We start from the raw sequence: 13,214 nt of genomic DNA on the forward strand, positions 1-13,214 counted from the left end.
ATGCAGATCAGAAGACCGCAGATTTCTTCCAGATCTGTGTTGAGCTTAGTGATGTTGGCTGGGCAGCAGTTAGGATGCTACTGTTGGCCTTAGTACCCTGAGGAAGGAAGGGAAAAAGCCAGCTTTGTTTCTCACTGCTGATCTCTATGGAGTAATGCCTGTTGGCAAATGTGCGTGCATAAATATTGGATGAGGACGGGATTGGTCTCTGCTGTAATATCCCCACTGATGAATAGTCTACTGACATTTACTGCCTAAGTTTGGAAATAAAGAATGGCCATTTGGGTGAGGTGTCAGAGGACTATGAGCACCTGTGGAATATATCTCAACAAGAGTTAAGGTTTCAGGCTATTGCATGGTTTGATTTAGAAGATGCAAAATAGAGATGCATAAATGATGTATTAATTTTTATCTATCTAAATTACTGTTTCAGGTGATTTCCTGAAAACATTGGAGGATCCGGATCTCAATGTGAGAAGAGTAGCTTTAGTTACTTTCAATTCAGCTGCACATAATAAACCGTCACTAATCAGGGACCTCTTGGATACTGTTCTTCCTCATCTTTACAATGAAACAAAAGTTAGGAAGGAATTAATAAGAGAGGTTTGTATGCAAAGTACCTTGTTTTGAAAATATTCTGTACTCTGATTTGTAAAATCTGCATTTTTAATGACGTTCCATCATTTTGTTTCTCTCCTTTGTTAGGTGGAAATGGGACCATTCAAGCATACTGTGGATGATGGTCTAGATATTAGGAAAGCAGCTTTTGAATGCATGTATACTCTTCTGGATAGCTGTCTTGACAGATTAGACATTTTTGAATTCCTGAACCATGTTGAAGATGGACTGAAGGACCATTATGACATCAAGGTAAATAACTTAAATGTGGATTATATTACCCAGTAATTAATAAAAAGATTTTTTTTTCTTAAACTGACACTCCAGTGAGATATTTTTCATGTGTGAGCCTACACGGTTAGTGTTGGCTATTTTAACTTGGAGAAATCACTACTGTTACACTCTTCTTCCTGTCTTTGTGAATCAGTAAACATTTGGCAATTTCCAGCAGGGGATAGTGAGCAGTGATGATGAGCCCAAACTCTGGTTGTTTTACCCCCCCCCCCCCCACCTCCCTCAATCCTTAACGCAGGGACATTGGGACTAATTGAAATTCAACTAACTTGGTGCATTATCATGGACCAAACCTAGATTCTGACATGGCTCAGGATCACATCATGCAGTGGATTTACCCAGTCTAGACTTTATTTTTGTGTGCTACATATAGGTATTTTTAGCCCAAAGATATGTTGAAGGCTGTTTTATTATATTTGAACAAAATGAAAGTTTGCAACTAGTATAACATTGTAGAAAACTAGTTTATTGTCCAAGCTTTTTTTTAATCTAACAGATGCTGACCTTCTTAATGTTGGTGCGATTATCGACTCTTTGTCCAAGTGCAGTTCTACAGAGATTGGACAGGCTGGTGGAACCTTTACGTGCTACCTGTACAACTAAGGTATAGCAATGTCTATTTATATATAATTTTGTTGGACGATCGGGAAATTTTGTGGCTGTACAAGAGCTATTGTATACTTGTTGCCAGACTTCTTTTAGAGCCTTGAATGATCTGCTGTTGTACTTAAATGTAATCTGATTCTCACCTGGTTTATGTATATACCTCCTTGCTGCACTGAAAGTAATGAGTTGCACTGTACTGAAAATAGTTTGACAATGCTCAAATTAACTATTGGTGTTTGGAGCTAATGACTTGATTTCTGCTGTGTTGACACAAGGGGACACCTTCAATAACTCAAATATTCTGCTTGGTTTTAGAAATTATGTAATAGATTTACTTGGTACAAAACTATTTTTCTGGCTTATAGCACAAGGTCACCTTGGCGTGCACGTTCTGTTTTTTTTTTCAAACTCTAAAAGAATTCAATCTGAAGGCAGTTATTGTAGAAAATAATATTTGTTCAAAATTTATATCCAGCAAATGCTAGAATAGAAAATTTAGACACATCTCATTTAGTATTTCTTTTGAAAATTTTATTTCCAGTCATTTTGAACTCTAGCAATATAACTGGGTTATATTCATATCTTGTTCACATGTTTTGTAGGTTAAGTCACTGGATTAGAAATTGGTGCTAAAATGTTAATATTTTTAATGTTGGTAAAAAACAAAGCTGGCAGGACTGTTTGTTTTATAATTTTAAAAAGTTAAATCAGTGCAATAGACTTTTAACGTTTTAAAAGGCTGGCTTCATTATGACTGCAGGCAATGTGAATACAAGCTCATACCCAAGGCTGAAACCTGAACAAGCACTGATTTGACATGAGTTGTACTGCACACTTTACAGCAATGCAAAATGTGCACTGTTACTGTCTTAAAAATTACCTCCTATTTCCTTTGATTACAATAGTATCATGCCATATTATGAGGTCTTTATTTGCAGCACAGCTGTGTACTTTGGGATAGAAAGTTGGGACACTTCATGCAAATATAGATCTGATTCATTTATTTTTTAATTCGTAAATAAAGATTTTGTTTCTATTTTTAAAAAAAATCTGTATCTAACAGTGAAAGCAGAATAGAACTGTAGCTAACAAACCTTTAAAGGGATGTTTAAACATTGGCTAACACTGCAGATGCTTGATCTTTGCAAAAATTGGGATAGCTACACTAATAGTTTTCTGGTCTGGATTTAGATATCCAGTGTTAGTGTGACACTATACAGAAAAAGGATTTATTTATGGAAGGTTGGAAGTTTATCAATTCATCTGTAAAAAGTTGACAGATTTGTTACAGTTGATGATGTTCAGAGTTAATTAATTGATCAAGCATGCTTCATCTAAAACATCTGAACATTGAAACTTTATTACCTGTTTTTTTTCCCCTCTACCCCTTGTTCCTCCTCTTCTCCCCAACCCACAAAAAATTGTGGAATTCTTTCGGTTTGTAGCCTATAAATTTTTAGGAAAAAAAGCTAAAGATTAACTTTCTAAACATAAAGAATTGATTTCCCTGAAAAGTTTTAGAAGATTTACTGTAATGGTTTGCTTTATTAGGTAAAAGCTAACTCGGTCAAACAAGAGTTTGAGAAGCAAGATGAACTGAAACGCTCCGCCATGAGGGCAGTTGCCGCACTACTGACCATTCCAGAAGCGGAGAAAAGTCCGCTTATGAGTGAGTTTCAATCTCAAATAAGCTCCAACCCTGAGTTGGCAGCCATCTTTGAGAGCATCCAAAAGGACTCGTCTTCTACTAGCTTGGAGTCAATGGACACTACCTAAATCTTTTCTTCCAAAGAAGGAATCTTTAATTCTTGTATTGATGTAATGCACTGGAATTTCAGTCAGTACGCAAGCAAAAAAAATCTGTACTTTGAGCTTTAAGCTTATGAATTCATTTTTACTTTAATGGAAATTACTAGTTTTTGTTTATTGTTGCTTTTTCAGTGTTTAACCCAGAAAGTCCTTGTAGTTAAAGTGGAAAAATTAGTGTAAATTACACAGAACATTTCATTGTTATACCACATCCAATTCAGCAGTATTTAAAAAGGCGATGCAATTGTAGAAGTAGATTGTGTATAGGTATGCAATAAGGATATTGGTGTGCTGAATGAACTTGGATTATAAATGTTACACTTTATTCCCAGGATTTTTTTCTTTCAGGAAACTTCATGCCATTCACCTTATTATGTGATTTTTGTAAGGAAAAAAAGAGAGAAAAAAATGTCTGTTCATCTGTCTACTGTTTTTGTTTCAGCTTGCTAAACAATAGTTAAAGAACTCTGCTTTGTGAGATTTATTATATTAAAATGGTTGGCACAGTTCTTAAATCATAGCTTGGTACTTCCAATTTCTTGGAATGACAAATTATTTCCATGATAAATGCACTGATACTGCATGGGACATTCCAATATATATGTTCTGTAAAATATGTGTTTTTGTTTGGAATACAAAGTTTGAATTCAAAAGATTTTTATCCTGTGCACCACTAATGCTGGTTTTATTTTATTGAGCTTATTATAATTTACATTCAAAAACTGTTTTTCAAGTAAAGTTAGAATAAACCTGCATTGCAAACCATACTAGATTGGGTCCAACTCAAATTAATAGGAATGTACTGGACTGAAAAAGTTCATTTTCGCCTGTCTGGCTTGTCCCAAAGTTGGAAAAAATATCCCACTTGTATGCTAATTTATATATCCTTCAAAAACCTATTTTGCAAAAAAAAATGAAGCTCACTTGAATTTTTGGATAGTGGAGCCACTATCTACCTTAACTGTTTGCCTTGGAATGGAATGGGTTCCTTTTATTGGAGACATGCTGTTTGGGGAACACTACAATAAACTGGTTTTGATTTGGTGATCGCAGGAACCGTAAAATAGTCAAAAAGTTACTTAATGCTGTGCTTGAAAATTGATGCAAATAACAGTTTGCACTTGTTTTCTTACACGAAAAGTTCTATACATCTCAAGGCTTTCCAAGGGATTGAAAGACATTGAACAGGAATTGGGGAAATTAGGGAAGGTCAAAGAAGCTGATGCTGTTTTTGAATGGTACTAGTTAGGGACCTGGAAGTACACATGCTGCATAAATTTTGTTTTATTTGGGTGGGGGAGAATCATGGTGTGTGAAGGAAGATCTCACAAATATCAGCTGCTCTTATTTCTGACCTGTGGTATTCAAAACTATGTATGCTGGGCTTTCCTATGTAATTTTGGAAGCTATTTGATTCAAATTTCAGTATATAATTCATCTACATTTTAGAAAAAATGTGATTACAGTGCAAAAAGAATTGGTAAATTTGCATTTCAAATTTCCCTCTATGGCCACTACATGTCCCATAGTTTTCACTTCAGTGTTAACATTGGAACAGCAGGGCTTATTCTATTATATGCTTGATTAAAACATTTAATTTAAATGACAAATATTCTGTCAGATAATGGCCAACTTAAATTATTGAACTCTGATTTGCCATCAAACAAACTGATTTCTGCATGCTTCAAATAGTCTCTGGCTTTTTTATGGATTCTTCAATAATGGCTGAATTTCCATCTTGTTTGACTTTTCTCTGCTGATAAACTGATGGCATTTCAATCAGTTAATTGCTTTTTTTTAACCTATGACAGTTATACGAAGTTTGATCTGTGGGATAGATAACTATTTTGCTCTCAAAATCACAATTGTTGAAAGCTGCATTGAAAGTAACCTTGCACTACAGCTGCATAATTAGTTCTCTAACAATTCCTGGATTGGGATTGATAATTTTGGTATTTCCTGTCCATTTTTAATAATTGAACAGCTTAACTTGGTAGGGGAGCAGAGTGTATTTTATGTAAACCTAAAGAAATTTAAAGGTCCTGAAATTTGGCTACGTATTAGTTTAAGAACATAAGAAATAGGAGCAGGAGTAGGCCATACGCCCCCTCGTGCCTGCTCTGCCATTCAATCAGATCACTGCTGATCTTTGACCTCAACTCCACTTTCCCGCCCGATCCCCATATCCCTTGATTCCCCTAGAGTCCAAAAATCTATCCATCTCAGCCTTGAATATATCCTCAGCATCCACAGCCCTCAGTCTTCCAAAGATTCACAGCCCTCTGCGTAAAGAAATTCCTCCTCATCTCAGTCCTGCGATTATGTCCCCTTGTTCTAGACTCTCTAGCCAGGGGAAACAATCTCTCGGCATCTACCCTGTCAAGCCCCTCATAATCTTATGTTTCAATGAGATCACCTCTCATTCTTCTAAACTCCAGAGAGAGTAAGTCTATTCTACTCACCCTCTTCATAGGACAACCCTCTCATCCCAGGAATGAATCTAGTGAATCTTCTGAGTTTGTAGAATATCTAAAATGTTAAACATAAAATTCCAATCTGATCAAAAAATGATTAAGGGTTTTGCTTAAATGTGTACCCAAGACTGGTATTTTTTGGTTATTTGAGTATATGTGTATCACAGACTGATACTTGAAGCTCATTTATTATATCTGTACTACAGATTGGTACTTCATGTTTGGTCATGTGTACATGGACTGGTACTTTCTGCTCATTGATTATACGTGTACCCCAGACTGGTGCTTTGTGCTTTCTGCAAGCAGCCATTTGAAATATTTTTGGTCTGTTAGTGATGCACAGTAATGCTGAAGGTGACCTAAGACACCAAAGGCTATGGCAGAGATCAGTAGTCTGAAATGTCAATTTTGTTTTGGTCAGTGGACCTCATTGATGCCTAAGGCACTCATGAATTATGCATTAATGCCTTTGGTTTATTTTCTGTAATTATATGTCCTCAGATTAACAATTCTGCATAATGGGAACTGGTTTAGTACATTGGAATTTTCATATACATTTATTAGGAGCTTATTTAATGGTTATTTTCTACATTTTTAACACTGATAAGCTTTGGAAATTAGGAATGATCAATTTCGGTTCATATCTTTGTTCCGTTATTGCATAAAGCAAGACAAACAGCTGAGGAAATAAAGATCTGCCTTCCACTGTAGTGTACTTCGGCAAAAAAACTGCTAAATAGAATGAACAATAGACTTTTTTTTGTTTGGGTTGTAGTTGATGCCCAGTGCATGTTTTGTTCATTCTAAAATGTGCAGTGAAACGATGTGTATAAAAACTACATAGCCACTTCTAACAGAAGATAATTTCAAACAATAAAATTGTATACTTTTGTTTAAAAATCCAAAACAAAAGGAAAGAACTTGCATTTCAAAATTCCTGTCACAGCTGCAGCCTGTGCTAAAATACTCCACAACCATTGACTTAATTTTGAAATATAATCATTTATTATTGTGGCCAATTCTGTGCACAGCAAGGTCTCAACCAAAAAATTAGACAAATAACTCGTTGATTTGTTTTTAGTGATGGTGCTTGAAGGAAGGAGTGAGGGCACAGGGAAAACTCCTTACTGCTACTCGCAGTATCATGGCATCTTTTACATACACCTGGCCGGGTGCTGTGGACTAAGTTTATTATCTCCTCTGAGAGATGGCACTTCAGGCATTGCAGCACTCGGGCATTGACACCTCATCCACTACATCTACCTCATCTACCGCCAATACCAGGGCCATAGTGTGTACTATCTGTAAGGTGCACGCAGCAATTTGTCACTGCTTCTGTGGCAGCACCTCCCAAAGCTATGACCTCCACCACCTAGAAGGACAAGGGCAGCAGGTTCATGCAAATGTAATGACCGCCAAGTTTCCCTCCAAGTCATACACCCTCCTTTGCTGAAAATATATTGTCGCTGGTAAAAGCTGCCTACCCAACAGCATTGTGGGAGCACCTTCACCATACAAACTTCAGCGGTTCAAGAAGACCCACCATCACCTTCTCAGGGCAACTAGGAATGGGCAATAAATGCTGGCCTTGCCAGTGACTCCTACATCCTAAGAATGAATATTTTAAAAATCTGCTTCTTTTGTGGGTGAAATATGGGTAATATTTGCCATACAATGAAAGCATCATGACAACTGCCTGGAAAGTGACCATTTGAATTGTATAATGCAGTACTGATAGTCATAGGCGAGCTGCATCTTAAAGTGGAATTCTTTCCAATTTATTTAGTGATACTGTGCAAAGGAACATGGGGGGGGGGGGTGGGGGGCACGTGGATGTCAACTATAACTCCCTGGACCTTGAGGAAATCTGTCGGGCAGGAAAGGTGAGGTTGAAGATCAGCTATGATCTGATTGAATGGCGAAGCAGGCTCGAGGGGTCGTATGGCCTACTCCAGCTCTAATTTCTTATGTTCTTATGAAATGCAGTGCCCTCTTATGCTGCTGGTAGTTTTCCATGGAAAAGGAGATAAAATTGCTTGCCCAAGTAAACAAAGCATAGGTGATGTTTAAAAAATCTATAGCCAGCTGATTGGCTTATGTTGCTGATGCTCCCTGGAATGCCCCGATGCATAAAATTTAACAGCAGTCGTGTTCTTGACAGTCATCGGCGGTGCTGTACCGCTGGGGGATTTTGGCCTTAGATCATCTTGCAACATTGAACACATTTCTGTCAGGGTGTTCCTAATGAATTCCTGACATGTTGCAGCAATGATGGTATCTGCAGATGGGTGCAAAAGTGCCAGTGGTGCAGCTATATCCTCTTCCTCCAAAACGAGCAAGTACGGGAGGATTCCACTGGGGAAATGTATTGTGACACTGTTATGGTAGTAGATTTTTAAAAAAATGATTGTTTAAACAATTGCTCCAAAGGTTACTGAACAATATTCTTATGTTTTAATCAAACTTCAAAAGTGACTTTATCTCATTAAAGACTGAATTTTGTAAATGTTCATTGAACTCAGTAAGTGATTGTACAAGAGAGGCTGGGTTGCCAGTGGAGGTCAATTAAATATGAGACAGTTATCAGTGTAATCCAGTGAATGTGTATAAGATGCATGTTATTGGGGCATAGTAAATGATCATGGAGTGCTTTTGGGGAGTTGCCAGTGGAGCCTTGTTAATGCTTGTTATTGTATGATGCTGGGAATGTTCATGCAGCCACTTAAAATCATAGGGTGAGTTAGATTAGCTACCAGCAGACCCAGTGAATAATTGTAGTGTGAGTGGCTGGAGATGCCAGAGAAGTCCAGTAGATGATTACAGAGTATGTTAGTGGAACTCAATGAATGATTGTAGAGTGCGTTAGTGGTGCTCATGGAATGATTGTAGTGGTAGTGGAGCTCTGAATGATTGTAGGGTGTATGTTAATAGAGTTGTTTGAACTATTGTAGTTATGTGAACTGCCGCGTGTTTCTCGGCGGGAGGGCGACTGTGACAGCTACCCCCTTCCACCCCCACCAAGGATCTCAGTGGGGGGTGGCTGCGGCTTTTTTCACCTCCCGGGGCCAGCGCCATAATCCCACATTAATTCACAATGGATTCTCGCGATAGTCTAGACTTTTTTTTAAGGGGAAAAACAATCTGCCGGGAGAGTTGACATTCTTTTCCCGACTCTGCACATGAACTTCAGCGGTGAAGTTGAGGCGCCTTTTGCCATTATTTTCTTGTGTGGAACTGTCAAAAGTGTTGGAAAGGATCATTGCATGAGATGACATAAGGCCGGATTCGAGCGGAAGATCCCTAAACAAGCTCCAGTTCTGGAATCGGGAAAGTGTTGGCGAAGTAAGGGGAGTCTAGTGTGCTGAAAAGGAATGGGCTGTGCAGCCTTGTGTGCAATGCTTACCCGGGCGAAGGAAGCGGCCCCGGGGGGAGAGCTGAATGGAAGGAACGGTTGCTGTGTAAGGCTGGAGTGGATCAGTGTTAAATCATGCTGCTAAATAATCTTCGTTTCATTGCCCATAAAATTACTATATTTCATTCCGACAAAATGCTGAATGACAAATTCATCGTTCATATGAATGTACTCGAGACATAAACGTCTCATAAATGTGGTTAGCTTTTAACAAATGCTTTGTGTACCGGGCTTTTAAGCAGCATGGAAAATCAGCTTGGTTGTACCGACCACTGCTGAGATTCCATGGGAACTGGAAGATTTGGGCTTATTGGAGATCGTTTACAGACAAAAGTAACTTTCGTTTGCTACACCAAAGGCATCATCTCTCTCTGCTTTGAATGTTTTTTTAAACTTACCAGTGATTAACGCTAAATTATACCATAGAAAAGGGGTTATCGAGGATGGTGCTGGGTTTTAAAATTATTACAATCTTATTCGATTAGCCTTTTTTATTAAAAATATATATATTAGTGACACTTGCATCTTGTTTTACCTGCTGCTGCAATGAGCGTTACTATTTTCACTTAGAGTGAAGTCTCAGCTCTGCTGAGTTGAATGCTTAAATAACATTATAAAATTATACCTTAATTTTCGTGTTGGAGGTAAAGCTGCTGACCAATCACCATTCTGAAATCTACTTTCAATAAATACCTTCATAGAACTTAAGGAAGCTATTTTAGTACTTCTCTAGAGATTGGGGCATTTGTTTTCACGGGTGTACAAAATGTTTTACACTTAAAGCATTATTAGCAAAATATTATCTCTAATATTCACAATTAGCAGAAATTTCCTCCTTTTTGTATCTGCACTAATAAGTGTTAGTAACACTATAAGGTTCACATTGATTGGCCTGTACATAATTAATTGTATGGTATTAGGTTTTTATTAAGTATTCACAAAGGATATAAAGTGCCACAGCGCCAGTGATATCGCAAATATTCATATATAATCATTCTAAATGGACTTTTTCTCTTTCTCTGTATATCATGTTCTTTTATCTAACCAGGATAAATATTTTGCGTTTATATGTCTATAATTTGTGATTGATGCTTCTCTGGTGTTTGCATTTTTTCAAGAAGTGCAAATAATAGATATATGTATTTATTTCAATCTTTTCAGTTACTTTTCTAATAATGCTTTTGTAAAGTTACAATTCTTGGAAACTTCATTGCAGCAAGTTTACAAAAAAAATGCTTTTTGAATTTGTAATAGGAGTGCTTTTTTGGCCCTTAGATTTCTGTCTCTTCTCTCCTGAAGGTGCTGAGTCATACTGGAGAGGATGGACAATTAAGGTTCCATGATTGGTGGCCCCTATTCTGTTCTTCACCCACATAGGGCCATACGTGAGCTGAGATTAAATGACACCAGGCTATTGCACTATGAGAACACCAAAGTTGAGCCAGATCCTATCAACATTCACCAAAGTGCATTTTTGCAGCAGGGATCATTGGATAGCAAACAGAGGCAGGAAATCTGGCTGATTTTCTCCTCTTTTTTAGCTCAGGGGCACTGAAGTGAATTGTAGACGTTGAGAACTGAGGCCAGTTGTAGAGCTCTTACCTCTACCTCAGCTAACTCTAGACCAGCAATCAAATCTGGCTCCTTTGTGGCCCAAGTGGCTCAGTTACAAACTGGGCAGCGAATTTACCAAATGAGCCCACAACACCAACAATCTATCTTTTTGTTTTTCTAAAATATTTCATACAAATGCATTTATTATGTAATATATTCTAAAAAGCATATCAGATAATGGTAATACTGCTGTTTCCCAGGGATTGGTGTTGGGACTCTGCCGTTTATAATTTACATTAGTGACTTCGACTTGCCATTTGTGCTTTGGAGGGTTGGAGTTCGATAGTATTGAAAAAATGTTAAGCTTTCAAGAGATGGATGGTATTTATCCTAGGGCACCAAGAAAGTCAAGGGATGAATTTTGTGAGACTAGCTGTGGACATCCTGCTAGATTTAAAACAAACTAACGAGGTACATTTTTTTTTTGAAAAGGCGACAGAACAGACTCAGACAAATACAGCTTCCCCTGCCTCATGCCAATATCAAGTAAAATATTGGAATTGATGATCAGGAGTAAACTTGAGGATAACCTATTTGATAGTTTAGTAACTAACAACAAACATAGATTAAAGGAGACTGACCAATCACTCTCACCTTTTTATGCCCCTATGACTATTCTCACAGGTTGCTCACAGCAGTGCCCAGGAGGTTAATCTTTGATTTGTGGAGACTCTAGGACAACCCAGGAGGGTTGGCAAACCTAGTAGGCGCTTGTTAGAGGAGTGATGTGGAAATGCTGAATGATGTTCCCCAGTGTTCAGTGTTGGGACTGCCATTAATGATTGGATTCAGAAGCTCAGCACCATAAAGTCACCAAAATGTTCTTTTCCCTCCTTATGGTTGCATGCCTTTAAATGACTGCAGCAGCACAGGAAATCCTGCTTTCTTATGAGCAAACAACCAGAAGCAGCCCATTAATTGGAGGGGACTCTATGAATATATAATGAGGACTAAACCTATAATTTCAGATGGGAATGATTATGCAAAGTACGTCGGGCAGATATTCCACTACACATTGTTCTCACCCAGGTGGACATATTATGGAACATATAATCTTGTATTTCTGAATTTTGCTGATGTTAATAAACCACTGAATTATTGTGGGATATTTTGTTACTCACTGCTAGTATTTTTTCTATTTGTTTCTTAATCAATCGGATTTTCAATGTATTTGTTTGACTATTTCAAGAAAAGGTGAAAAGAGAGCTGGCACCATGGGGACACTGTACAAGACCAAATTAATAACGACCAATGAACAAAGGCTTCAGAGGGAGTTGTCTGTAAGTGCTTCTATATTAATTTTAAAAGAGAAAAAATAAAAGCATAACTTTAGCATTTGTCCATATTGAATGGATATTGAGGATAGTAATTTCAGAAAGAATCAATTATTTTTTGTTAATTTGGGTAGAATAAATATCTTTTTCTAACAATCTAAATATGATACATATTTCTCCCACTGACATGCATTAAAATAATTTTGATGAGAAATGCTGTGAAGGAAGGTCTAGTTTACCATCAGTATCTTCTTGTATTGCTGTGCTGTCTGTCACAGTAAAATAGTGGCTCCATGAAAAGTGGAAAAGGTACTACAATAATTCTCCCATGCAGAATTATCCTGTACTGAACTCATTGGCTTAAGTGGAGGTCTGTTGCTGAACTCAGCCTCATTCAGCAATCAATTTTGAGATCTAAACTACAACTTCAGAACAGACTAGTTCTGGAGAATAATCATAAGAGTACGTCAGGTCACCCAGATAGTGAGCTTTTTATGCTGCAACTGATCTAAAGTGAGACAATATGTAGATTATTGCCTACGCTACATTTTAGAGTAATCTTTACAATACATCCATCAAAATTATACAGAATGTCAGAGTGGGACAATGTTAAAGTATTATATTTGACAGTGTAAATATATTTACCTGACTTATTGAGCTTGTTGATTGTATGATTCAAAATCTTTAAAGATGTCATTTTATATTTTGAATGGTACGAACAGTTTCAAAATTTAACATTATATATTCACAGAAACATGTCACATTGCACAAAAGACCATCAATTAAATCACAGGAAATATTGAGAATAACAGGTAAGATTAAAAATTTATGAAAATACAGAATAGCAGATGGATGAATTACAGATCTAATGAACATGGCTCTATTTTGGTTTACAACCAGTGTACACACACATGCTGAAGCCAGTCTTGCACGGAGAAGGGAGTTCAGAATTATCTTCAACCGGCTACTTATATTTTTCTTGCATTTTGTAAGAGGGTGTCAGAGTCAGGACACTTACAATTGATGGGGAAGATTTCCTCTGTGTGACAAAATAAAAAAACAGCTTTATAATTTCATTCTGCACAATGACACACAAACAGACAGCTGATGTCA

The 13,214-nt window shown here is 37.3% G+C and overlaps 2 protein-coding genes and 1 long non-coding RNA gene across 6 annotated transcripts in view; 2 read left to right on the forward strand and 1 right to left on the reverse strand.

Moving 5' to 3' along the window:
- The window catches only part of cand1 (cullin-associated and neddylation-dissociated 1), a 30,181-nt gene extending 26,334 nt beyond the window's left edge, over nt 1–3,847 (forward strand). Inside the window, exons 12-15 of the mRNA XM_067999491.1 lie at nt 434–603; nt 706–870; nt 1,409–1,516; nt 3,070–3,847. Coding sequence (XP_067855592.1) covers nt 434–603; nt 706–870; nt 1,409–1,516; nt 3,070–3,294 — 668 coding nt within the window. The 3' untranslated portion in view covers nt 3,295–3,847. The remainder of the gene's footprint in view (nt 1–433; nt 604–705; nt 871–1,408; nt 1,517–3,069) is intronic.
- Nucleotides 3,848–8,772: 4,925 nt separating this feature from the next.
- Nucleotides 8,773–13,214, forward strand: part of LOC137334653 (uncharacterized) — a 28,385-nt gene continuing 23,943 nt past the window's right edge. For 2 of the 4 annotated variants that reach the window (XM_067999492.1, XM_067999495.1), the window contains exons 1-3: nt 9,151–9,259; nt 12,017–12,107; nt 12,853–12,913. In XM_067999492.1, the coding sequence (XP_067855593.1) occupies nt 9,240–9,259; nt 12,017–12,107; nt 12,853–12,913 (172 nt within the window). In that variant the 5' untranslated portion in view covers nt 9,151–9,239. The other 2 variants (XM_067999493.1, XM_067999494.1) reach the window with 2 other exon arrangements.
- Nucleotides 10,171–13,214, reverse strand: part of LOC137334656 (uncharacterized) — a 58,858-nt gene continuing 55,814 nt past the window's right edge. The window contains exon 3 of the long non-coding RNA XR_010966198.1: nt 10,171–13,140. This is a non-coding gene — a long non-coding RNA (uncharacterized lncRNA). The remainder of the gene's footprint in view (nt 13,141–13,214) is intronic.

Source organism: Heptranchias perlo, chromosome 18, assembly GCF_035084215.1.
Source record: "Heptranchias perlo isolate sHepPer1 chromosome 18, sHepPer1.hap1, whole genome shotgun sequence".
Lineage (NCBI taxonomy): Eukaryota > Metazoa > Chordata > Chondrichthyes > Hexanchiformes > Hexanchidae > Heptranchias > Heptranchias perlo.